The 26,030-nt window shown below is 52.7% G+C and overlaps 1 protein-coding gene across 1 annotated transcript in view; it reads left to right on the top strand.

Moving 5' to 3' along the window:
* The window catches only part of ALPL (alkaline phosphatase, biomineralization associated), a 95,171-nt gene extending 77,673 nt beyond the window's left edge, over window positions 1-17,498 (top strand). Inside the window, exons 8-12 of the mRNA XM_050931226.1 lie at window positions 2,037-2,106; window positions 10,459-10,593; window positions 11,707-11,898; window positions 14,058-14,177; window positions 14,534-17,498. Coding sequence (XP_050787183.1) covers window positions 2,037-2,106; window positions 10,459-10,593; window positions 11,707-11,898; window positions 14,058-14,177; window positions 14,534-14,802 — 786 coding nt within the window. The 3' untranslated portion in view covers window positions 14,803-17,498. The remainder of the gene's footprint in view (window positions 1-2,036; window positions 2,107-10,458; window positions 10,594-11,706; window positions 11,899-14,057; window positions 14,178-14,533) is intronic.
* Window positions 17,499-26,030: the final 8,532 nt, after the last annotated feature.

The following is a 26,030-nucleotide window of genomic DNA, read 5'->3' as shown; positions in this document are numbered from 1 at the left end:
GGACGCGACCTTCGGATCTGCAGTGCTCCATGCCGCGACTTCTCACTCCGACCCCACCGCCTAGGTATGGCTTGGGATTCACCTAACTGGAATGGATATGAGCAAGCACTCGAAGAAGAAAAGACGGTTACTCACCTTTGTAACTGTTGTTCTTCGAGATGTGTTGCTCACATCCATTCCACACCCTCCCTCCTTCCCCACTGTCGGAGTAGCCGGCAAGAAGGAACTGAGGAGCAGGTGGGCCGGCAGGGGTATATATCAGGTGCCATGGCGGCGCCACTCTAGGGGGCGACCTGCCGGCCCACTGGAGTTGCTAGGGTAAAAAGTTTTCCGACGAACGTGCACGCGCGGCGCGCACACCTAACTGGAATGGATATGAGCAATCACTCGAAGAACAACAGTTACAAAGGTGAGTAACCGTCTTATCCTTTCCCCCCCTCACACTGCTCAGTGCTGGCTTTGGCCAGAACCAGCCCTGAAACCTGTCTTAGGCAAGAGGCTGAGCTCAGGGTATTTCTGGCTCAGCCCAGACCAGGAATTCTCATGGCAAAGCCTCTCTAGGCCAAGGCACGTGGGAGAAGCATCTGAACGGAATGGAACCTTCAAACCTTTGAGGTTCTCCCCATCATTTAGTTTCTGAGGCTGAGGTGGGGTAGAGGGGAAGGAAACACAAGGGTTTGTTTGCTCATGGCAGCTCCTATAAGCAACATGATGGTCAGCACAGGTACAGGGGGCCACCCACCTGGATCTGATTTCAGGATCTGGGCCAGAAGTCCCTCTCTCTACAGCACTGGCAGATCTGTGGGCATTGTTGCTATCAACCCTCACTAGCCTTAGCTCCAAGCCCCTGGTTCTAGGTCAGAATCAAACCCAAGAGGGATCAGTTTTCTAGTTCTGAGGAGACTACAGTCTCATGCTGTTCAGCTGCTGGGGATCTTATTACATTTATTTTCTGCTGCTTTGGGCCAAAACCTTGTGAGAATGGGTTGTGGGATTTTAGTGCTGTAGGATCCAAACCTGAATCCTAATCTTGTGCCTTAAAGCCAAAGCCTCTGCATGTTCTGAGCCTCATACCAGGGCTGCAAAACTTTGCCCTGTGCTTAAACTTTATGGGTGGGATGTTCAAAAAGTGCTCTGCTTTGGCTACCTCTTATTCAGCTGGAGCTGAGGGGAGTTCTATCACTGAGGAGCACGCCCTGGGTACTTTATGTGTTTTATTTTCCACAAGTCCTCAGAATACAAGGTCAAGTCAATTTTCTGTAGAAACTAAAGATCCCATTTCACTTCTTGATCAAAAAATCCCCCACACCACTGTCATGTTTTTTGTAACTGTTGCCCTCCACTCCAGAGGTGGCTGCATTTCTATGCTGCTGTATGTAGCTGTGTGTCTATTATGTAACATTTATACTGCAATAGCACCTAGAGGCCAACCAGGTCAAGACCCCATTGCACTGGGCACCATACAAACGTATAGAAAATGATAGTCCAGCCTTAAAGGGCTTACAATATCTGTAGTTTGTGACATGCTTTGGGATCCAGGTTGCTATATAAATTTAAGATCCTTCTTATGATGATCATTCATTGCACAATAAAATACATTTATTAAGAGACAAGAGAAATATGTGTTAAAGAGGGCAAAGCTGCCTGATTTTCATGCCTGTGAAGTTGTCTGGACAGATATCGATGCATATATCTGGGATATATGGCAGATGTTCTCTGTGTGTGCAATACATATGGCAAATACCGTATCTGGGAAATGCCTATGGCTTCCAGATTTGAAGGGCAGAAGGAGCCGCTGTGATCATCTAGTCTGACTGCCTCATAGAAAAAGCCAGAAAAATTCTGCACAATAATTCCTATTCAAACTAGAACATCCAGTCTTGATTTTAAAATTGCCAGTGATGGAGAAGCCACCACAACCCTTGGGAAATTGTTTCCAGTGCTTAATTCACCTCCCTGATAAATGTATGTCTTATTTCCAATCCCCTCTGTAAGGAAGTGCACATAATAGCTGCTGATCCTTTGCTCTCCCCTAGAATTCCCGGTACGTCTGGAATCGCAGTGACCTGTTGTCCCTTAACCTGATGGAAGTGGACTTCCTCTTAGGTGAGTATCTAAGAGCAAAGGCTGGAGGTGCAGGAGCTAAGCGAAAATCAGTGAGCTGGGGGACAGATTTACAAAGGTGTTTACGCACCTGGAGATGCAGATAGGTGCCTAGTGGGATTTGTGAATGCTCCTCAGCAAGTTAAGTACCTAGCTGCCAGTGAACGTCAATGGGAGTTGGGTACCAGCTCACTTAGGCACTTTTTGTCAATCTCAGGTTGGGTGGCAAGGGGCCAAGACCACCCTGCCCCTCCCTTGTTGCTAAAAGAGAGGTCTGCTCAGATGTCGGCTCTGTGTGTGTGTGTGCACACTCTCGTTCTCAGCTCTGCGCCGACAGCGGAGATAACAGACTTTGACTGAGCTGCTTACTAAATCCACAGACTTGGTTTTCAGCAAAGGAACTTTGGTCAGGTTTATTGCCGACAAACGGTGCTAACGCTCTGGTACTCTAACACATGTATGCTTGTGACAATGGACTGGCTCAGTGAATGGCTGGACTTTCCATTCTCCCCTTGGCCAGACAAAGACACTTCCTCTGAGATGCATCTTTATACACAGCTACAAACAAGTTACGTGTTGCCTCCTTGACGTTGCTAGTTACTGCCCTCTGACATACCTAGATACCACCCTGTGACGTAGCTAACCACCACCCATTACCATGTACCTGTTGGTTCAGTCAAAACATCTCTATCCATCATGCTGTTATCCTGACCTGATCTTTAGGATAGGTCAGTGCATTCCTGTTATCTTTTGAGGAACGTCTTTTGATATCAAGGTTTTCTGGTTTCTTTCTGGAATACATTTTTGTATATATTCTTGTGCCTAGCACTACTTAGGAATGTGTATTTCTGCAATATCAGCCCTGTTCTTGCCAATTCTGTGAGCAGGGCCTCTTGTGTGTGCCTCTTGCTCACAACTTAACTTTAGCCCAGGCCTCAGACCTCATACCAGGCCTCTGACACCAGGCCTCAAGTCTCAGGCCCTCTTTCTACTACAGGGTACAGGGAGGGATTTAGGAGAAGGGAGGTAAGCTCATTAGGGGAAAGGCCAAGAGCCACCACAAGAGGGAAGTATCCTGTGTTGCCAGGGACTGATGGACTGTAACCCATTGTGGCTTCTCTGCTTCTGTCCTCTATGATCCTTACCTGGTGCAGGGAACTAGGATGAAGGGGTCACTCAGCATTGGAAAAGACTGAAAACACCTGACCAGAAAGACTAGGTGTGCACTGAAGAATCTACCTATCTGATACTCATAAACTTAGCTGTTCCCAAGTGCTGAGCCAACCGCTGAGGCAGGGAAAGGGGCATTTATTGCCAGCCATGGGTGGGTGGGTGGCTGGAATCTGCCTGTCTTCTAGCCTGCTGGGTCAACAGCATACTTGTAGGTGCAGTGGGGGAAGATCACATCTCCCTCACAGCTGCTCCCCATTCCAGTCTCTGCACAATGGCAGAAAGCAGCAGCGTGGCTAGGAGGTGCTAACGTCCTGTTCGAATACTGGCACTTCAGAGGTGACTTGGCTGCTATGTGGAGTGGCACCCTGTGTTATGCCTTGTGACCCAGGCAACATCAAAACAGTTGCGCATAACACCCCAGAAGTGTATGAAAGCAGAGCTTAGAGACATTGCATTATGCATTATAAGTACAGAGCTGCTGGTTAGCCGAGGAGCTGGCCCGTAACTGCCCCTTGGATGGAGGGAGAGGAACAGAGAGCAGAACCACACAGAGACTGGGGGCTGGACTGATGTTCCTTTTGCAGGCAGGGGAGACTTTTTTGATTTTTATAAAATGCAGGGAGCTGAAAAGGCTGAGGGCTTGTACAGGACCTTCCCCATCGGTTGGTTGCAGCTGCTGTTTGTCCATCCAGCCATGCGTATTGAGGGCAAAACATACCCTGCAAAACACGTCTGCAAAGGATACCTGTGGCTCAAAAGGAATTAGGCTCCTTCTGTATGGCCATGGCACTCTGCCTTCCAGCCTGTGACCCGTGTTCCATCAGAACACGGGGTTTGTGAGGGATCCCTTCCCATCTAGCTGCACAGAACAGGGAGTGGAGTCCTGACTCCCTGAAATCTGGTGGAGGAAAACCTATGGACCTGCATCACTTCCCATCTGAATTTGGGGTGTGTTCTCCTCATTATAGGCTCCTGTTATCCAAGTGAAGCACAGTGGGAAAGTGGCAGGAAAGGGGGATGGCCAGTAGCTCTTGCTGAGTGAAATAACCCCTTTGGGCCCCTTGGACATATTGATGGGTACTCACAACAGTGTCGGAAACACTTTTCAAATGCAGCTGCAGCCTCACGAGCATCTGTGTCTGATGTGCTCAAAAACCAAGCCATGGAGTCCTTGTCCCTGCTTGCAGAGAACGTTGCTACCAAAGTGCCAGCGACCATGGCTATGGAAACTAGTGGCCGGGGCTGCAGATTTGCCATAGCATTTGTTATCAGGAATCACGGGGGAGTAGCAGTAACTTCAGTCAAAGTGCTGGCTTACTGAATTTACCATGACTGCTCCCTGATTTTTGCTAACAAATGCCCTCTTCCTCACCTCGCTAAGGGGGCACTGACGAGCCATAGCAGCACCCTCCACACCCAGCACCACAACCCCCAGGTAAGGAGGGAAGGCCTGGGGTGGAGAGGGAATGGAGAGTGAGCCCTCCCACAGCAGCGACTCCTGTGTACTGCAGGGCTGGGCCCAGCACCCTGCTCTGGGTGTTGCAACCTGGTGCGCAGGGCTGCAGTGCTGCTCAGTTTGGCTTGCCTGACTGGCACTGCCCTCCTGACACAATAGAGGATGAGGTGGGCAAAGCTGACAGGCACTGCTGCCCAGAGTTCTCCAGGTCCAGGGGCGCCTCCAGGCCCCAGCACACCAAGCGCGTGCTTGGGGCGGCATGCCACAGGGGGTGCTCTGCCGGTCACCGGGAGGGCGGCAGGCAGGCAGCTTCTGGCGGCATGCCTGCAGAGGGTCTGCTGGTCCTGCGGCTGTGGTGGACCTCCTGCAGGCGTGCCTGCGGAGGGTCCGCTGGTCCCGCGGCTCCACCAAAGTCGCGGGAGCAGCAGACCCTCCACAGGCACGCCTGCGGGAGGTCCACCGGAGCAGCGGGACCGGAGACCAGCAGAGCGCCCCCCGCAGCATGCTGCCGTGCTTGGGGTGGTGAAATGTCTAGAGCCGCCCCTGTCCAGGTCACAGCAACAGAGACAGGGAGCTGGGCCCAGCCTCACGGGACACAGGAGCTGCTGCTGCAGGGTGAGCCATGAACAGAGGAAAAGGTCAGACAAGTGGGACAATCAGACTGTCTGGGACTTTTTTTCACTCTGTGACAAACCCACAGGACTGCCAATGTCAAGTCCAGTGCTAGGCTGGCCCCAGTTGTGGCGTAGAGAGAGCCTTCCAGGGAGACGCTCTCAGGACTGTGGCTGAGTCTGCAGTTCTCCACCCTATTCGGTTGGCTGTGAGTGTCGACCATGCACCAGCTGTTGTTATATATGGGCCTGAACTGCAGTCCTCCATGTCTCCACAGGTTCCCGTTCCTGCAGCTCCTCGCTCTGCCTGGGCAATGGTCCACATGGCAGTCCTCTTGGGTTCAGGGGCTCCTAGAACTGATGTTTGGATCCACAGCTCAGACTGCCGTTTAAAATGGAGGCTGGTCCCTGCCCAGCCGTGACTGGACACAGACTCTGGTGTAGAAAGCTTCTTCAGAAGATGTTCACTGTGCTGTGTGTATGCACACGTGCACATGTACATATGGGGCCAAGCGTATGGATGGGTACATATGTGTGTGTGCATGTGAACACCTACTTACTGGGCCAGGCATGTGGATGGGTATATGTGTTGTGTGCGTGCGTGCACACACATACATACAGGACCAGGCATGTGGATGCGTACGTGTGGGAGGAGTGTGTGCACATGTGAACACATACATATGAGGCCAGGCATGTGGATGGGTACATTGGGATGTGTGTGCACATGTACATACGGGGACAGGCATGTGGATGGGTACATTGGTGTGTGTGTGTGCACGTGCACGTGTACATATGGGGCCAGGCATGTGGATGGGTACATGTGAAAGGTGTGTTCATGTGTGCCTGCCTCATACCTCTGCCACTTCCGGATGGATTGTTTTAGTGCCAACCCCAGCAGTTAGTGATGACAGGTCCATTTTGATGAGCATAAGAAAATAAATACAGGAAGCCGTTTTTCCAGGTGGCTGAATTTGCTTTCTGAGTCTGGTTCCAAATGCTTGGGCCCCTCAGGAGATGCAGACACAGGGAGCTCTCTCCCTACATCAGCTCAAGAGCTGGATGGCACATGTGCAAAGCATCTAGCCGTGTAGGCCCCTCTCTCTCCAGAGTGGCTGAAGCCTTTGACATCTGGAGGGTGTTTGCTGCAGCCTCTGGCCACTTCCTTTCCCCTGAGTCGCATCTGAGGTACTGAACAGGTTGGAGCGAACAAACTCCTTTAGATCATGCATATGTTTGGCACGCATTTCCCGCTGACTCCCTGGCTAGCGAGATGCAGCCATCTCGTTAACTCGTTGTTGGCTAGAAGGTAGGATTCCCAAGAGGCCGAACAGTGGAGCAAAGAGCCAGCATTAGCCGTGAGCAATGGGGAGGAATCATGACACAAAATGAAGCTGCCCCCAGGCTCCATTATAACCAGGAGCAGATCGGAGTCCACTGGAGTATTGGCAGGAGGGTAACTTGAGCAACAGATTGCAGTAAGAAGGTGTCCGTCAGACAGACTCCTCAGGAGAGCCACGGCCCCTGTCCCTGAGGATCTGAGTATGATGTGGGCATCTGGGACAAGTGCAGAGGAACCCAGCATGGATTGGGATAAGTGCTCAGCCCTTCTAGGCTCCAGCGAAAGGGATACACTCAGTCCCTGGGCACATTAACCCCTCTGCTCCATGCACTGGCCTGTAGCTTTGGAAAAACCGGCCGCCGCCTCTGGCCTGGGCTTGCAGCTGAGCCAGCTCCTGACAGACCTGAGTTCACAGCAGCACGGCCCCCTCCTGGCCAGCCTGGGCCTCTGGGTCACCTGCCTAGTGACTCAGCAACCTCCAAGGAAGCAGGCCAGAGAGAGGCTGGATGTTCCTGGAGGGCCCAGGCTGTTGAGAGAGACGGAGCATGGGGAGCTGGAGTGATGTGGACAGGATGAAGCTGATCAGTCTGGAGTTGCCTGTTGTTCAGTATCAGTGCCTACTAATCCTCTCAGTCTTAAATATCCCCTTGGATGGGGGGGGGCGGGGTTGAGGGGACCCAGCAGCGGGAACACAGCCTCCAGCAATTGCTCCACCCCAGCAACATGTCCTACCTCCTCCCCTTGTCGGATCCATATGGATGTGCAAGGTGAGCAGCAGCCGCTGGGCTCTTTTTCCACAGTTATGTCTCTTGGAGCCAAGTCACACCGATTGCTGCATGTAGCAGGGACTTGGTACATCTAAGCCAGTTGCTAGGATTGGGGACAAAAGGCAGCTTAGAGTAGCTGCAGCAGTGCGTGAGCGGGCAGCGTGAGCATGGAGGACGACTGCACAGTGGGAGTCCCAGGGAAAATGTGCACTTATAAAATACTGCAGAGACTCAGAGGAAATGTGAGTGTGGTCTCTGATCTGTACCAGGTCCCCTTGGCTTCCAAGCAAAGTTCTGGGCCTGTCTGAAATGGTGTTGGTGTGTGCGCTGCTGGTGAAGCAGCGTATGGTTACACACAGTCGTATTATGTCAATAAAACATGTTGAAGCAATTTCCCAAAGGAAGCACTTGCACACTGGATCTTGTGCTGGATTTCACTGTCGATTTTTCATTTTGAGAAAGTTGGCTACCGAGGTAGCAAAAGTGCTCAGCTGTCTCCAAAGTCTGACCCTCCATGGTGATTTGTGGTGGGTCATATGCAAGGCCTGAGGCAGGTTAATAGAGCACTTTAGTCATCTCAATATTGAGTGAGAGTTCCTAGGCTTCGGTAAGATTGTGCAAGAAAATCCAGTGTGGACTGAAGGTCATTCGCTGTGTGTGCCAGGATGGCACAGTCATCAGCATACTGAAGATCAGTAGTAGATGCCCTGAAGACTTTTTCGACTTTGAGTGGAGAACTTGAAGATTAAAGAGCCACCCATCCATTCTGTATTGCATGTCAACTGACCAAAATGACTGCTAAATAGATGGAGAACAGGGTTGGGGCAATAACGCATTCTTGCTTAACCCCAGTTTTGATGACAACAGGTTCTGTCTCAAAGCCATTACAAGGAACCGTGGCAATCATTTGATCTTGGAGAAGCCACAGGACCTTAATAAATTTTGGAGGGTAGCCAAATTTGGTCAGCACCTTCCACAGGGCATCACAGTTGACAGAGACGGACTGTGACCTGCAGCAGGACTCCAAGATGCAGGTCTTATAAGACAATTGTTGTTCCTACACTCCTCTCTGGAGGTAAAACCTGGGTGACCTATTGACAGAATCTCAACACTCTGGGAAGGTACCACCAAGATCCTTTCTGTCAAGTGGCAAGATAGCTGCACTAATACCAGTATCCTCACTGAAGCCAATGTCACCAGCATTGAAGCAATAATCCTCATGCATCAACTTCGCTGGGCTGGATAGTTTGTGCAGATGCCAGACTCTCACTTCCCAAAACAAGTCCTCTACTCTCAGCTCACCCATGGTTGGAGATCCTGTGGTAGTCAGAAGAAACACTACAGCAGTTCTCAAACTGTGGGTCAGGACCCGAAACTGGATCCCGACCCCTTTTTAATGGGGTCTCCAGGGCTGGCTTGCTGGGGCCTGGGGCCCAAGACTGAGGGCTTCAGCCCTGGGTGACAGGGCTCAGATTACAGGCCCCCTGCTTGGGCTGAATCATAGAATATCAGGGTTGGAAGGGACCTCATCTAGTCCAACCCCCTGCTCAAAGCAGGACCAATTCCCAACTAAATCATCCCAGCCAGGGCTTTGTCAAGTCTGACCTTAAAAACCTCCCTAGGGAACCCATTCCAGTGCTTCACCACTCTTCTAGTGAAAAAGTTTTTCATAATATCCAACCTAAACCTCTCCTACTGCAACTTGAGACCATTACTCCTTGTTCTGTCATCTGCCACCACTGAGAACAGTCTAGATCCACCCTCTCCGGAACCTCCCTTCGGGTAGTTGAAGGCTGCTATCAAATCCCCTCTCACTCTTCTCTTCTGCAGACTAAATAATCCCAGTTCCCTCAGCCTCTCCTTATAAATCATGTGCTCTAGCCCCCTAGTCATTTCCGTTGCCCTCCACTGGACTCATTTTTCCACATCCTTGTAGTGTGGGGCCCAAAACTGGACAAAGTTCTCCAGATGAGGCCTCATCAATGTCGAATAGAGGGGAATGATCATGTCCCTTGATCTGCTGGCAATGCTCCTACTTATACATCCCAAAATGCCATTAGCCTTCTTGGCAACAAGGGCACACTGTTGACTCAGATCCCGCCCTTGGGTTTCGTCTTTGGCCCCCTGGCCTAGGGAGGTGGGGCTTTGGCTTTGCACCTCCTCCCGCCTTCCCTCTGGGGTGGTGGGGCTTGGGTGGGCTCAGGCTTCGGTCCCCCCTCCTGGGGTCCTGTAGTAATTTTTGTTGTCAAAAGGAGGATGCGGTGCAGTGAATTTTGAGAACCTCTGTGTTACAAAGATGCACGGAAAGCGTATCTTACGAAAACTGATGTGGGCATCACAAGCTGGAGGAGCAAACCACCAACTGACCCCGGTGGCACCATATCTTCCATCGGGCAGTGGCCTGCTTCAAGGAGAGGCGCCTAGCCCTCGAAGCTGAAAAGAGAGAAAGAAGGAAGGAAAAAGAAATAACTTTCCCCCAGCAGGCAGCTGGCCTGCCACAAAATGTCAGTACCTACTGCAGGCGGATTTGCGATTCCAGGATCGGACTCTTGAGTCATCTCAGGACCCACAGTAAATCCATGGTAGAGAACATCCTCGAATTGAGGGATTCCCAATCAATCATTACGTCCATAGTAGGCTGCTGATTCATTCAGAGAAAAATCTACTCTGAACCCCACACCTGCTTCTCAGTTACATCCCCGATCACACCACACAGCCCACATCCCGATGCATACTGCAGTATACACACATTATCTCTTACATCCAGGGTGGTGCTGCCTAGTGAGCAGAGCAATGGACGGGGGTCAGGGTGCCTGGCTACTCTGCCAGAGTGTGTCCAGCTCCTGCTGGCAGAAAGAGGTGGGAGAGTATCAGAACCCATGGGGGATCATTATGCTGGAAAAACTTTGATGATCATGTTGGTACAATCGGAATTGGTAGCACATGGATCTGAGGCCGTCGTGAAGATCAAAATGTGGTGCATAGCTGACACATCCTCTCCCTTTGCAGGCCTCTTCGAGCCAATAGATATGATGTATGAGCTAGACAGGAATGTCCAGACAGACCCTTCCCTGACGGAGATGGTGCAGGTGGCCATCAAAATCCTCCAGAGAAATCCCCGAGGATTCTTCCTGCTGGTGGAAGGTGAGAGCCAGGGTCTCCAGACTGGGGACCTGCCCACCACTCCCAGTGCCCTATGGGGCTGAGTTTCCCATCCCAGCTTTTCAGGGCTGAGAGCATCTCATGCTGAGGACATGGGCCTGTTACTGAAGGTCTGCTATTGTCTTCTGACCTGAATGTGCCTCTCTGGGAGGGTGATGAAACGGTTCTGGAATCGAGTGACAGTGGAAAAAACCCATCCCTGTTGCACCCACCATTGCTTCACCAGTCAGGAAAGGAGCTGAGCAAGTTCACTAGCCATTTACCTTACAAGTGAACGGATGGAAATTGCTTTGCGGGGAGAGGCTAGTGTGCAGGCAATGGGTCCCAGAGCCCACAGCTCTCAAGGGAGAGGGAGACCCTGGACATGGGTAAATACCAGCAGTGGTCTGATACTGGCCCACAAACTCCTAGCTTAACTGCATTAGTCTCCCTTTTTTAGCATCTGAAGTGCAGGTAATGCTGGCCCCTGATTGCACCTTTCTGTCAAGGGAAGTTGGTTTCCTTTACTGGCCTGGAAGGGAGAGGAAGGAAGGGCTTGTGGTGAGGAATATTCACCACATGAGAACCAAGACTCCAGCCTAGCAGCTCCCCCATCCTGAGGGCTCTGGGAGGTAGTACTTATCCCTGCTGTGTGGGTGTGTCTTCTAATAGCGAGTCTGCTGCATGCCCTGCTATCTCAGTCAGCTGTTGGGCTGTTCCTTAGAAAGCAGCAGGAGACGACTCAGTTGTGGACGTGATCCTAGAAGTGGCTTGATAGAAATGATGTATTTTCCTTGCTCTCTCCCTGTCAGCTCCTTCCATCCAGTCTTCAAATACCAGCTCAGATGCACCATGCTGCACCATAAGGTGTGGTAAACATGGTCTGCACCTTCCGGTGCAGCACTCACCACAGGCCAGTGTTGGGACAGGAGGACGGATTGGTAATGGTTAGGTGCAGCAGAGAGGCAGTATACTGGACTCCATAGACCATTGACCTGGTCCAAGATAGCAGGAAACAAGAGCTCTAGCAGGATGGACCAATAGTGTGATCTGTTGTTGGTGAGTCCCAGGTTTTTAGTCTGACTAGTTGTTCCCTTCTTGCTTTTCCCTTTCCAGGGGGCAGGATCGACCATGGTCACCATGAGGGGAAAGCGAAGCAAGCGCTGTATGAGGCCGTGGAGATGGACAGAGCCATAGGCAAGGCTGGTGACATGACCTCACCAGAGGACACACTAACTGTAGTCACTGCCGACCACTCCCATGTCTTCACCTTTGGTGGATACACACCCCGCGGCAATCCCATTTTCGGTAAGGGTTTAACCCATTGGTTTCCCCCACAAGTTGAAGACCTGCCGGTCTCCAAATGGTGCCACCTGGCCAGTTACTGCTGGAGGACTGTTTGGCATCGCTGCCTGGCAGGCTTGACAAAGCCCTGGCTGGGATGATTTAGTTGGGGTTGGTCCTGCTTTGAGCAGGGGGTTGGGCTAGATGACCTCCTGAGGTCTCTCCCAACTCTAATCTTCTATGATTCTATGACAGGGGTCGGCAACCTTTCAGAAGTGATATGCCAAGTTCATGTAATTTAAGGTTTACATTTTAACAGTTGTAGAAGGTCTCTATGTCTATATTATATAAATAAACTATTGTTGTATTTAAAGTAAATAAGGTTTTTAAAATATTTAAGAAGCTTCATTTAAAATAAAAATAAAATGCAGATCTTTTCAATTTAGTGTGATCCTTGTCTGGGATTCCAGCCACCAGCCATGCTCAGGGGTTCCATTCACTCAGCTGGCAGTGGGCTGAGTGGGGCTGGCTGGGGGCTGAATGGCTCAGTCCGCTGCCAGTGTGGGGTGCCGGCAGCACTCAGCCTGCTGCCAGTCTGGGGTTCTGTCTGCCAGTCCCTTGCCAGTCGGGGTCCCAGCCGCCGGCCCGCTCAGCCTCCTGCCAGCCTGGGTGAGCAGAACCCCAGATGGGCAGCGGGCTGAGCAGGGCCAGCAGCTGGACCCCACCCAGACTGGCAGCAGGCTGAGCGGGGCCGGTGGCCAGTCTGGGATTCCGTCCGCCAGCTCCTGCCAGCCGGGATCCTGGCCGCTGGCTCCCCTCAGCCCACTACCAGCCTAGGGTTCTGCTTACCCAGACTGGCAGCAGGCTCAGTGCTGCTGGCACCCCAGACTGGCAGTGGACTGAGCCACTCAGCCCGCCGCCGGCCCCGCTCAGCCTGCTGCTGCTCTGGGGTTCCGGCCATCGGCTCCTGCCAGCCAGGGTCTCAGCCGCCAGCCTGCTCAGCCCGCTGCCAGCCTGGGGTTCCCTGGGGGTCCCCAGGCCAGCAGCAAGCGCTGAGTGGGGCCGGTGGCCAGGACCCCGGCTGGCAATGGGGCAGCAGCCAGAACCCCAGAGCGGCAGTGGGTTGAGCCGCTCAGCCGCCACCATGTGCCATCAAAAATCGGCTTGCATGCTGTAGGTTGCTGACCCCTGTTCTATGATGTCCCTTGAGACAGCAGCAATTGAAATGTGTCCAGTGTCAGAACCAGGGCAAAACCTTTGGCGGCTTTCCTAGACTGTAAGGCCATTATGATCCTCCAGTCTGACTCCTTGTAACTCAGGCCTGAGAACTCCCCCAGAGTCCTGCATTGCCCCTGAGCCCGTGGCTTGTAGCTGACCTACAGTGCATCCAATTTCAGTATCAGGACTCCAAGTGAAGGGATCACATCATAATATCCAGCTCCTGGATCCCTGAGCCCATGGACCAGAACCAAACCCCAGTTCTGAACACTCCGAAACTCTCTGGATTTAAGGCCTGGATTTCATTTATACTGGAGCTCATCTCTACTGCAGCCCAGACTCGCATCATCCACCCCAGATGGAAACACAGCAGTGGTTTAGCTACCCCAGCAAAATGCCCTATTTCTCATTTCTCATTGGGCACTGGCCCGACAACACTCTGCCTGCTGCAGCACTGGCACTACTTGCTACAGTACCTTGGGTCCCCCATCCAAATACTGGCCAGCCCTGACCCTGCTTAGCCAAGGAGAGCCAATGAGCTTCCAGTGGGGTGGAATGGCTGCATTGGGTATGAGCAGGCTGGACTATAAAAACATCAAACCTTTGACAGTCCTGGCCACCTCCTGAGTTATTCACGCCTGAAATCTGGCTGCAGTGATTGTTTCTCATGCCCCACTCCCCCTCTCCTTGTCCTCACTGAGCTTGATCTCTTTGATGGGCATGTGATCGGCCCCAGGGTAGCAGAAGCAGCACTGGCAGACACTCCAGTCAGTGTCCTTGTCTAAAGAGAGGATCAGGGTGAGGGGCTGGGGGCAGATAAACTAGAGGATCCTGGAGATATGCCTCCCCAACAGAAATACTCTATGGAAATTGGCAGGACTGGAGTATTGGAGTCAAGCATGGCATCTTCTGCAGAGGAGCGATGGCCACCATCCCTCAGGCTAACCAGGCTCCTCCTCGCACAGGTCTAGCGCCGATGCACAGCGATGTGGATAAAATGCCCTTCACCTCCATCCTGTACGGAAATGGCCCTGGGTACAAAATCGTAGCCGGAGAGAGGGAGAATGTGTCCGCCGTGGATTATGGTGAGTCTGGGGGGATGGCAAGATGCAGAATGGGGGGTGGGGAGGGCACATGGCAGGGACCAGCTGACGCCACTGGGTTCATGTAAAATGCATTGCTTATCCCAATCTAATTCCCAGTGAGCCAGAGTCCATTTCCCAAACCCACTGCCACTAACAGGGCCACCACATTGGTGCCCTCAGCAGAGAGGCCAAGGTCTAAGTGGGCCATAGAGGTGAGCTCCCTGCCTCACAAAGGTGGCCTGTTACGTGAGGATGCACGCTGGGGAGGCCCCTTCCTCAGTGCATAATGGGTGCCAGTCTCCAGCCTGGTGGTCTGACTCCCCAGTCTCTTACAGTTGTTTGTTCTCTCTCTGCAGCTCATGCCAACTACCAGGCCCAGTCGGCTGTGCCCCTGCGCCAAGAGACCCATGGGGGTGAGGATGTGGCAATATTTGCCAAGGGCCCAATGGCCCACCTCCTGCATGGAGTCCACGAGCAGAATTACATTCCACACGTCATGGCCTATGCCGCCTGCATTGGCCAGAACACAGACCACTGCAGCTCCGGAGCCCAGCACAGCACAGCGGGGCCTCTGCCCTTCCTCTCCACCCTTACCTCCGTCCTCCTCCTCAAATTCTTGTTTTAAGGTCTCGCCCTCAATCAGCTCACTTCCTTCAGTCACAGACCAGGGCTCTCCAGCTGTCTGAAATAGAGATCTTGACTCCATTCAAAGACAGATCTTGAAACCTGTCTCACCATATGATACGGGGTCTTCAGGTTTTAACCATGTTGGACATAATACCAAGGCTTTCTATGTCTCTGGTCAATGGACCCACCTTGTCCCTGAACCAGGGCAGCTGGCCTATGGCCATGAACCACTGTTCAAGATCATTAGGGTCGGGAACTGAGTGAGCAGCTCAGTTGCAGTTGACACTGCTGAACGTCCCTGGTGTGGATGCCCTGGATTCCAAGTTGGCTTCAAGATCTGGAAATGTTGGGCTGTTTTTATAGCAATAGCCTGGACTGGTTCTGTGAACTCAAAAGACAGAGACACATAGGTTCAGGCTGGGGCAGACTCTCTTGGACCCAGATGTTTGATATCTAATAATGTTTTCTTTTGTTTTAAGCTCCTCTAGCCTCACTCAAACAGTTTTTTAAAAAATCAGATAAACAAAACTCACGTATTAGGAAATGTTCTGTTCTCCTCCCATGGCTGCTGATTATGTAAATAGAGGCTTCCTCCCTGGGAATCAAAACGCGGATCTAAACTTTGAGAGAAGAGGCTTTTGGAATCTGAATCCAGATGTGGATTTCGGCTGTTTGGTTCATCTCTGGTTGATGTTTTCAGAGGACCTTCGTAGAATTAGTCACTTAAGTCAGCAGGAGTTGGACATCTGGATCCAGATCCATAAAGGTATTTAGGCTCCTAAGTCCCTCCAATTTCAGTGGAAGTCAGGAGCCTAAATACCTTTGTGGTTCTGGGCCTCAGCCCCTTTTGAAAAGCCAGTCCTCTGTCTGACAGCACAGAAGTGATGCTTCAGATCCTGCACTATGGCATCACTGATGAGAGACTTTCAGCGGGGCCAAAGGAATCACTCGCATCCGTAGAATCTTAGAATCGTAGGACTGGAAGGGACTAGGGATGAGAGGTCATCTAGTCCAGTTCCCTGCCCTCATGGCAGGACTGAGTATTATCAGTGATGTTTTATGTTTGAAGCCAGGGTGATGCAATATATGGAGCCCTCTTTGATTCTTCCTTTTAGCCCCCTTGGTGCCAGGTATATTAGGCGCTCCCAGCCTATGCTGGGGTTGTCACGTCTGTCCCAAACCTTGTGCCACAATTTGTCCGGGCTCTGCTTTGTCCCTCACATCTGGCTTGTAGGACACTAAAGGTCTCTGGAAATAATGCTTGTTGGTCACTTCTTGGTGATGCTGTGATGTGGAGATGTGGAGCAAATTGGCAGGTCAGGTTAGGAACCCAGCTTGTCAGCCAACCCCTCATGTCTCCCAAGCTGGGCTGGGAAGGTCTGAGTAAAAGCATTCCTGTGAGATTTCGTGCAGCCAGTTAGGCCGTGGACAATATCCCACGATCAGCCTTTGCTAACATATTGCAGTCCTGGCCCGAGCTCAGCAGTGGGGAGCAACTGGAGAATAATGTTGGCCAAACTTTTCTTAACCATATAAAAATATTGTTTGCGGTGCTGTGGCCATGTTCGTTTCAGGATGTTAGAGAGACAAGCTATCTTTTATTGGACAGACTTCTGTTGGTGAAAGAGACAAACTTTCAAGCTCCACAGAGCTCTTTGTCACTGACCAATCTCGTCTCCTTTATAAAAAAGGTCTATATGAGTTTCAGGCTGGATTGTATTTGAACCAAACTGTTTTCCCTGTCTGATTGCATCACAGTGTGATGCAACAGCCTTAGGAGCCAAAATCCTATTAAAAGTGAATGGGACTTAGTTGTGGACTGTTTCTAGATACTAGTTGACCAGAGTGACCAAACCCCCTGCTGACAGACAGAAAGAAGCAGGGTGGGAGTGGGGGTAACATTGTCAAAGGCAGTTACGTGCCTTGAGAGACTAACAATCGTTTCTCCTGACAAGTTGATGCAGTGGCTGGAGGGGAGTTATTTGCCATGGCATGTGGTGATTAGTTTCTGAGGATGCTCATTGGCATGCCGTTAGGAGACCTGAGCAATTTAAGTCGTTATCCAGGTTTCATTCAGCTGTTTAATTTGTCAGTAGTTTTTTCTTTATTTAAATAAAGCCTTATTAAAAAATGAACTATTTCAGGCCATAGTGGATTGTTTGAAGACACTTGAATTCTTGGGGCCAATGAGGCGCTGGAAGGACAGCCTTTTTGGCTTGATATTCATAAAGCCTGAACACAGCCAGTTGGAAGGAACTGTCAATCCACTTCATAAGCCGTGACCCAAGACCCCTGTCTGTATTTCCATAGAAACTGTTGCCATGGGTGTCATCCATGATGACAGCAAATCAACTGTCCATGATAAATAAATACAAATCTGGGAATGCATCTGGATTGGATTTGCACTGAGGCCTCTTGTTGCAATTTTTAGTCTGGAGATCTTGTTATTAAAGCTTCTTGTGGTTTTTCCATAAATGTGCATCGGCTTCTGAGCATAAAGCTCTCTGGTCTATAGCCAAAGCTGGGTGCAAAACCATACCGGCGCGTGCCAGGCATTGCAGTACAGCTGCTGAGGGTCCAGCTCTGGTTGCTCACATGTGCTGCTCCCTACGGGATTCTCGAGTACCTTGCACAGGTCAGTGGTTCCTGAGATCATTGCTCTCCGCCTGCTCGCTTTCATTTGTGACCCTTGGAATGGGGGTGAAGCCCTTTAGAGCCTGGAGGGTGGGAAAAAAGACCTAGTTGGTTGGGCTGCCAATCACCCAGAGAGATGGGGAAAGACTTCCCCTCCTCCCCCAAAGGGTCCTGGGAAGTCCTCTATAGAACTCCCTGGAGTGGCATTGAGAGTCAGCATTGCAGGAGGAAGGTCCCCTGGAGGTCCCCATGGGCCTGGCGGAGGCCTGTTGGGGCAGCTATTCCTGCTTGGGTTTTTATTTTTATTATTATTTATTATTTAAAATAAATCTGGGCATTATTATTTTTTTTAAAAAACCATCCAAACTGGGTCCTGCTGTTAAATTAGACAAGGGGTGGACTAAATTTTTGGCCCGAGGGCCACATCTGGATGGGGAAATTGCACACAGGGCCATGAATGTAGGGCTGGGGCAGGGGTTTGGGGGGTGGGAGGGGTGCAGGAGGGGGCTCAGGGTGGGGTTTGGGGGGCAGGCTGTAGCCCAATGCCGCTGACCTTGAGCGGCTCTGGGGTGGCAGTGGCGCACGACTCAGACAGGCTCCCTGCCTGCCCTAGCCCTGCACCACTCCCGGAAGCGGCCAGCACCACGTCCCTGTGGCCCCTGGAGGATGGGCTGGGGGGCAGAGGGCTCTGTGCATTGCCCTTGTCTGTGGGTACCTCCCCTGAAGCGCCCATTGCCAATTCCCATTCCCGGCCAATGGGAGCTGTGGGGGGCGGTGCCTGCAGGTGAGGGCAGCGCATGGAGCCCTCTTCCCCCCCCCCCCACATTGCCCAGGGGCTGCAGGGACATGGTGCCGGCTGCTCCTGGGAGTGGCACAGGACTGATAATCACACAAGCCGGATCCAGCCCGCGGGCCATAGTTTGTCCACTCCAGAATTAGACATTCTTGCTATTGCCTTGTGCCACAACCCTCTGTTTATTTATTTGTGCTGGAAAGGTGATTAAGTGACTTCCCAGACACTTCCCCCTCCCCCCAATGTGCCTTCTTTGTTTTCCTGCCCATGTTTAGGGTCGCATTTTGATACATGAAAGCCTTTGTTTGCAGCTGTAGTTAAAGGGGGTTTTATTAATTATCACTGAGATGGGTTTGTGGCTGAGGAAGATGGACCTTGAGCCATGAGCCCTGGATTTGGATCCTAGTTCACCACTTGACCGTTTCTCTAATGGGCTAGATTGTAAATGTTCACAGTAGAACAGTCCAAACTGTGAACATTTACAATTTGGCCCACTAGAGAGTTTGGATCCAGGGCTGTTGCTCGGCTTCTTGTGTAGCCCGACAGTTCAGACCTGGAATCTTGGCATATTTGAGTTGGGTGGCCTCAAAAATACATTTCAAGGGAAGAGCAACTTTGAAAATGGGCAGAAGGAGGGAACAGATAGGGGTGACTGATTAAGTAGGTGGCCTGGCAGCATAGAATCATAGACTATGAGGGTTGGAAGGGACCTCAGGAGGTATCTAGTCCAACCCCCTGCTCAGAGCAGGACCAACACCAGCTAAATCATCCCAGCCAGGGCTTTGTCAAGCCAGGCCTTAAAAACCTCTAAGGAAGGAGATTCCATCACCTCTCTCTAGGTAACCATTTCCAGTGCAAACTTGCTGCCTCTCGGTTGAAGCACTATTAAGCTCTGACCACGTGCGGGCAGAGTCTGTGGGTGGCTCATACCTCTGGGGGTCTTGATCAAAACTCATCTTTCAGGTGGAAGCAGTTTGGGGATTTTCTTTCTGTAATCAGGAGGAGAAGTCTGGCAATTGCTGAAATGGATCGGAATGTCCAAGTGCCTGGTCCATTGCTTGCAGATATTTATTTATGCAGTTCTTTCTGTTTGTGTCTAATAATCTCCTAATCAGTTGATAAAATCAAGCCAGCTCATCTGCACACAGCACGCAAGGAACGAGTGGAAAAAACTGACGAGCTGCTTGCTAATCACTGCTACTGGGATGTAGTTGCTGGTGTGGGAGTGGCTGGCTGGGCACATGGCTTTTGGAGTGGCTACTCTGTGTGTGTGTGTGTGTGAGAGAGAGAGAGAGAGAGCAGGCCCTGGATCTCTGCTTTGACCTGTTGGTAGGTGCAGGACGCCTGGTGCAGACCCCTGACCTTCTCTCTGCCTAGCAACAAGAGTTGGTCCAGCTCCTGTTATGGTCCAAGATGAGATGGGGCCAGTTACAAAACCTGGACTGGATCTACGGTTGGAATGGATTGGATACAGGAGAGTAGAGACCCTCCCCACAGTTTAGGTATCCCACTATCACATCTTTTTTCCATTGACAGCAGTGCCTGATAGTGTCATGGAAAACCCCCACCCACTCCTCTGGGGGCTGCCATGTCGACCCTTTGATGGACCTGATCTTTCTTCTCTTTAACACCAATGGACTCCATGGCCTTGAGTGGAGTTACTGCTAATCTGCATCGGTGTAAGTACAAGAAAATCAGGCCCGGAGTCTCTCCAAGATTGTCACACCACAACTAGGTGCTCCCTGCTCCCCATCAAGGGCTTGGTGAAGCGCCTGCTCCAGAGCTGCACCCATGTAGGTGCCTGGGTCGCCCAGCAGGAGGCAGTGACACTAGTGTCCACTGTCATGCTTGCATCCTATGGAGACAAGCTTTCCAGTGAAGAAGAAACCCTAGGCTGCTCTCTTCCCTCACTCCCATACTGGGGTTTGCTGGGAGTCTGCCCTACTTGGTCCCAAGGCTCAGACATGTGTTATCACTCTGTGACACAGGGCTGTGTGTTCTCACTGAGCTGACCATTGCAAGCCAGGCCAACGCCCCTCGAACCTCTGCCTGATCTTATCCACTCTGCCTTTGCATGTCATCGTCCTTGCAGATTTACAGCCAGGAGGACCTATGTAAAGAGGGAGAGCTCGGTATTTGATGCTGTGTGCTGCCGCTGCCTCTCTTGGGCTAGACATAACTTTCTGGAGCCAGCTCACTGAACTGTCCCTAGAATCATGGATACTCCAAGAGGATTCCTTGGGTCCTGGTTGTCACAGCGATGCCTGAGCTCAGCTTCTGGGGCAGACTGGACATTCTTAGCTGTGACTGCTCCCTAGTCCTGCTTGTCTGCAGAGCTCAGCTTTGCTGGCCTGTGAGCAGTGTATGGCCCTGAGGGTTTGCTTTGGTGGGGTTGATCATGCAAGTGCCCTGGGATGGGGCCGTCACTCCAGGTTGAGCCTCTTGTTTGCTTTTGTCCACAAGATAAATTTTGCATAAGCGGCAGAACAAGGCAGTGAGGGAGGAGCTGGGGCCCACCTTGGACAAACTGCACAGGTACTGGTGGGGGCAACTGGTGTGGGTGGGAAAGGTGCACTGCTGGGCTGTATACTTGGCTGTGCCTATGTTTCTGATTTCCCTAGCTTCTGGTGGAGAAGTTCTTTGTCCTTCAGAAGGAGCCTAATTAACCATGGGGTCTCCTTTCCTTGCTAACAGCGGGTTCCACCTCTCCTCCCTCGCCATGGGGTGCTGCCCTGCTCCTCCTAACTTTGGGGAGGCAGGGCTTCACCCAACATCATTATTGCTGGCCATTATTGCTGGCAAACAACCACTTGGTCAGCACCAAGCAACCCCAGCATTAGCCCCCTTAGTCCCCGGTCAAGGGCCTTTTCCCTCTGGGCTCTGGCTGAGCCACAACTCTCAGCCTATGCCTTGGGCCTGGACCCCAAGCCTGAGCTCAGACTATTGGCCTGCTGTGTCCCTGCAGCAGCAGCAACCGCTGCCCATGACATCCTTACCTCTTCCCAGGAGAGCTGCAAGAGGAGCTCTGGGCAGCAATTCCAGCTGTCTCTACCCAATCAGCATGCTCATTGCCCTGCCAGGCCAGGGCCAGGGCCAGGGCCAGGGCCAGGATTCACAGTTCAGCAGTTGATCTGTGGAGTGATGGCTCTGCCTGGACTTGGACGGGGAAGCACTGCTAATGCCACAGAAGTGAGCAGTTACAGTTCTTCTTCGAGTGCTTGCTCATATCCATTCCAATTAGGTTTGCGCACGCCACGTGCACGTTCGTCGGAAGATTTTTACCCTAGCAACACCCGGTGGGTCAGCAGGGCGCCCCCTGGCGTGTCGCCGCTATGGCACCAGATATATACCCCTGCCGACCCGTCCGCTCCTCAGTTCCTTCTCGCCCGTGTCGGTCGTTGGAACAGTGGAGCACGGCTTAGCTATCTCCACTTCCCTAGCTATTCACCGTTCTAGTACTTATTGTATATATAGTTGTATAGTTGTAGTTTATACTTCATTAACCTTTATTAACGTAGTTAATGTATATACTTAGAGGGGTGGGGATTAGCCCCTTCCCCTCTCCCAGTGCCCAGGCCCATGCCTGGTTCACCGGGCTTCAAACCGTGCTCGGCCTGCCGCTGGCCGATGCCAACGGGAGACCCCCACAACTCCTGCCTAAAGTGCCTGGGGGAATCCCATCTCACAGATAAGTGCAGGATTTGCAAATCATTTAAGCCGCGGACAAAAAAGGAGTGAGACTTTCACCTTAAGCAGCTCCTAATGGAGGCGGCCCTCACTCCTCCAGCCTCGGCACCGAGTGCCGCACAGTCCACGCTGAGGAGAAGTGCCTCATCGGCACCGGAGAGCGCTGGCACCGCCAAGACGCCCCGGCACCAGCCGGCACCGGCACAGAAGACAGCCTGGCACTGCTCCCTCTCCCCGCGTGCCAAGAAGGCCAAGGCTCCTGCGGCTCCAATACCCGCGCCGCAGTCAGAGCATCAGCCAAGATCAAGTCGCCCGGCACCAACAACTACCGGCGATCTCGGCACCATTGATTCCGGCCATGCAAGAGTCGTCGAGTCTGGTGCGTGACAGCTCCCCGGCACATGCCTCGGTAGAGCTTCTCGTTCCCACCACGCCAGAGACCTTTTCAACGGCGAGGGAACTCATTGCTCTAACGGAGCCCACCCTCCCTCAACCCCCAGCACCGCCGGTGCGGATTGTTGCGTCAGCAGGGAAGCTGGCCCTGGTCAGGCCACCTTCCATCGACACCGCAGGCAGGCACCACTCGAGGTCGAGGTCTCGCCAGCGTTCCCGATCTCGCCACCGGTCCCGGTCCCGGCGCTGCTCGCAGTCCCGGTACCGGTCCCCTTCTCGGTATCGGTCGTACTTGCGGCACCGCTCAAGATCCTGCTCTCCAGACCAGTACTCCAGACAGTGGTCCAGATCCTGGCACCATTCTCGCCACAGCCGCTCTCATCACCGAGCTTCACGATCCCGGTCGACCTCCCGGCACCGCGCTGGTCGCAGGTCCTGGTCAACCTCTCGGCACTGGTACGACTCCCGGTACCACTCTCCGGCACGGCACGACATACGGTACCCTGCGCACGGGGCCCCTCCTCACGTGCACTGTGCTCTGCTATGGCCATCACGGCACCCATCTGAGTCTTTACACGCTGACAGCGCCGTGTATGGGGACTCAGACCCGCAGAGCCGTCTCCTTCAGGAGGCTCAGGGCACGGAACAAGCGCCTCAGAGGTCCTTCTGGACGCCTTGGGCATATCATCAGGCCCAAGGCGAGCCTACAGTACCATCTCGTTCCGCCCCGTCGAACACCAAGCACCTGGCGCTGGACCCTCAGGTGTTCCCGGACCCTGATGTTCCTCAAGAACAGGAGTCACTGCATGATCCAGTCGTGCCGGGTCTGTTGTCCTCCTCATCACCAGACGAGGCAGTGGCTGGTACCACCTCATCGGGCCCGCCCCTGATTGACCTCCGAGCCCAACAGGACCTTCTAAGGCGAGTCGCCTTAAATATCAACCTCCAGGTGGAGGAGGTCCCAGAGGTGGAAGACCCGGTCATAGACATATGGTCGGCGGATGCGCCAACTCGCGTGGCTTTGCCATTCATCCGGTCTATCCAAGCCAAAGCAGACACCATTTGGCAATCTCCGGCGTCTATCCCTCCTACGGCCAGAGGCGTGGAAAGGAAGTACATGGTACCCTCTAAAGGGTATGAATATTTATATACCCATCCTCCGCCGTGCTCTGTGGTTGTTCAATCTGTGAATGAGAAAGAGCGCCATGGCCAGCAAGCTCCTGCCCCAAAATGGCGGGAGGCTAGAAGGATGGATCTATTGGGGCGTAAAGTCTACTCCGCCGGAGGCCTCCAACTGCGAGTGGCTAACCAACAGGCCCTACTCAGCAGATACAATTATAACACCTGGCAGTCGGTGGGTAAATTCGTTGAACTAGTCCCACAGGACTTCCGCCCAGAATTCCAAGCCCTTCTGGAGGAGAGGAAGAAAGTGGCACGGACTTCCCTGCAGGCCTTGCTCGATGCTGCTGATTCGGCGGCCAGAACCGTGGCCTCGGGCATTACAATGAGGAGAATATCGTGGTTGCAGGTCTCGGGTCTACCTCCCGAACTGCAACACACTATTCAGGACCTTCCGTTTGAGGGACAGGGCCTTTTCTCTCAGAAAACGGACCCTAGACTCCAGAGTCTCAAAAACAATCGAGTCATAATGCGTTCCCTCGGGATGCATACTCCGCAAACCCAAACACTGTCCTTCCGTACCCAGCCTCAGCGCCCTTATCCCCTGCCCAGGCCACGACAAGACTTTAGCAGGAGGCGTGGTCGCGGGAACCGCAGAAGACAATCGGGTTCCCGAGGGGGCCAGAATAACGCTCCTGCCAAACCATCAGCGGGACCAAAATCGAACTTTTGAAGGTGCGCCCGAGAGCAGAGCACCAGTCCTTTCCCAGGATCCTCTTCAGTTCTCCAACCGCCTTTCCTCCTTCCTCCCTGCGTGGGCCCAATTAACCTCAGACCGTTGAGTCCTACGCATGGTGGAATTTGGATACCGCCTTCAATTTGTTTCGCCCCCTCCCTCCCACCCGCCCTCCCCGTCCCTCTTCAGGGACCCCTCTCACGAGCAATTCCTCTGGCAGGAGGTTTGCACGCTCCTCTCAATCGGAGCTATAGAGGAGGTGCCGGAGGAGTTCAGGGGCAAGGGATTTTACTCCCGATATTTCCTAATTCCTAAAGCAAAAGGAGGTCTCCGTCCCATCCTAGACCTGCGCGGTCTCAACGTCTTTCTGAAGAAGTTGAAGTTCCACATGGTGTCATTGGGGACCATCATCCCATCCTTGGATCCCGGAGACTGGTACGCTGCTCTCGACATGAAGGATGCATATTTTCACATCTCAATTTACCCTCCGCACAGACGGTACCTATGGTTTATGGTGCACCACCAGCATTTTCAATTTGCGGTCCTTCCGTTTGGCCTATCCACGCCCCGCGCATGTTTACAAAGTGCATGGTGGTAGTGGCTGCTCTTCTCCATCGTCGGCGCATAAGCGTCTTTCCTTTCCTAGACGACTGGCTGGTTCGCGGGACATCCGAGGCCCAAGTCACCAGGGATATGGCCGCCATCACGAGCCTATTCGAGCGGTTGGGCCTGATGATCAATCTAGAGAAGTCTACTCTAGTGCCCACTCAAAGAATAGAATTCATTGGGGCCATTCTAGACTCCAAGCTCGCAACAGCCTGCCTTCCGTTACCCCGGTTTCGGACGCTAGTCTCGGCCATAGAAAGCCTTCAAACTTTCCCGAGGACCTCGGCCCATACCTGCCTCAGCCTTCTCGGTCACATGGCTGCGTGCACTTTTGTAACCAAGCACACCAAACTATGCCTGCATCCCCTCCAAGCCTGGCTTGCCTCAATTTACCGCCCAGGCAGGGAGTCCATAGACATGGTCGCCACTGTTCCTCAAGCCATCTTAGGCTCCCTCAACTGGTGGCTAACGCCTTCCCTGGTGTGCGCAGGGATGCCGTTCCAACCGAGACAACCCTCAGTGTCCCTAACAACGGACGCCTCGTGTGCCCCCCCTCTTGGCTGGGGGGCACACCTAGGCCATCGCCACACGCAAGGCCTCTGGTCAGCTCAAGAGCTGTCCTTGCACATAAACGTCCGGGAGCTGAGAGCAGTCCGCCTCACCTGCCGGATGTACCAACATCATCTACAGGGCCGTTGTGTTCTAGTGCTTACGGACAACACAACAGCAATGCACTACATCAACAAGCAGGGCGGGACTCGATCCTCCCCCCTTTGTCAGGAGGCGATCCAACTGTGGGAATTTTGTATAGCCCACTCTATAGACCTTGTAGCATCCTTCCTCCCAGGAGTCCGGAATACTCTGGCAGACCATCTCAGCAGATCCTTTCTCACCCATGAGTGGTCGCTTTGCCCGGTGTGATGCAGTAGGGACTGTCTGTGTGGGGAGTGGGAGAGCAGGGGAGGACTTTAGGGGATGGACGATGCCAGAGCCTGTAACCTGAGCTAGGTAAGGGAGGGGAAAGGTCAAACACCTTTGCCCGGGAAGGGGAACAAAGGAAGGGAGTGGCAGGAGGGAAGCAGTTTGAGTTTGGGCTTGGGGCTGTGTGGGCGGAATTCAGGGTATCCTAGCTAGGATCCAAGCACCCTGAAAGCCCAGAAGGACTCGGTGGAGGGGTCCTGACTGTGCCTGCAAGCTCTGCTGTAACCTGTGTTCCTGTTGTCCAATAAACCTTCTGTTTTACTGGCTGGCTAAGAGT

Source organism: Gopherus flavomarginatus, chromosome 21 (assembly GCF_025201925.1).
Source record: "Gopherus flavomarginatus isolate rGopFla2 chromosome 21, rGopFla2.mat.asm, whole genome shotgun sequence".
In the NCBI taxonomy this organism is placed as follows: domain Eukaryota; kingdom Metazoa; phylum Chordata; order Testudines; family Testudinidae; genus Gopherus; species Gopherus flavomarginatus.
Note: the sequence above shows the minus strand (reverse complement) of the source record. Positions and strands in the feature narration are given on the sequence as shown.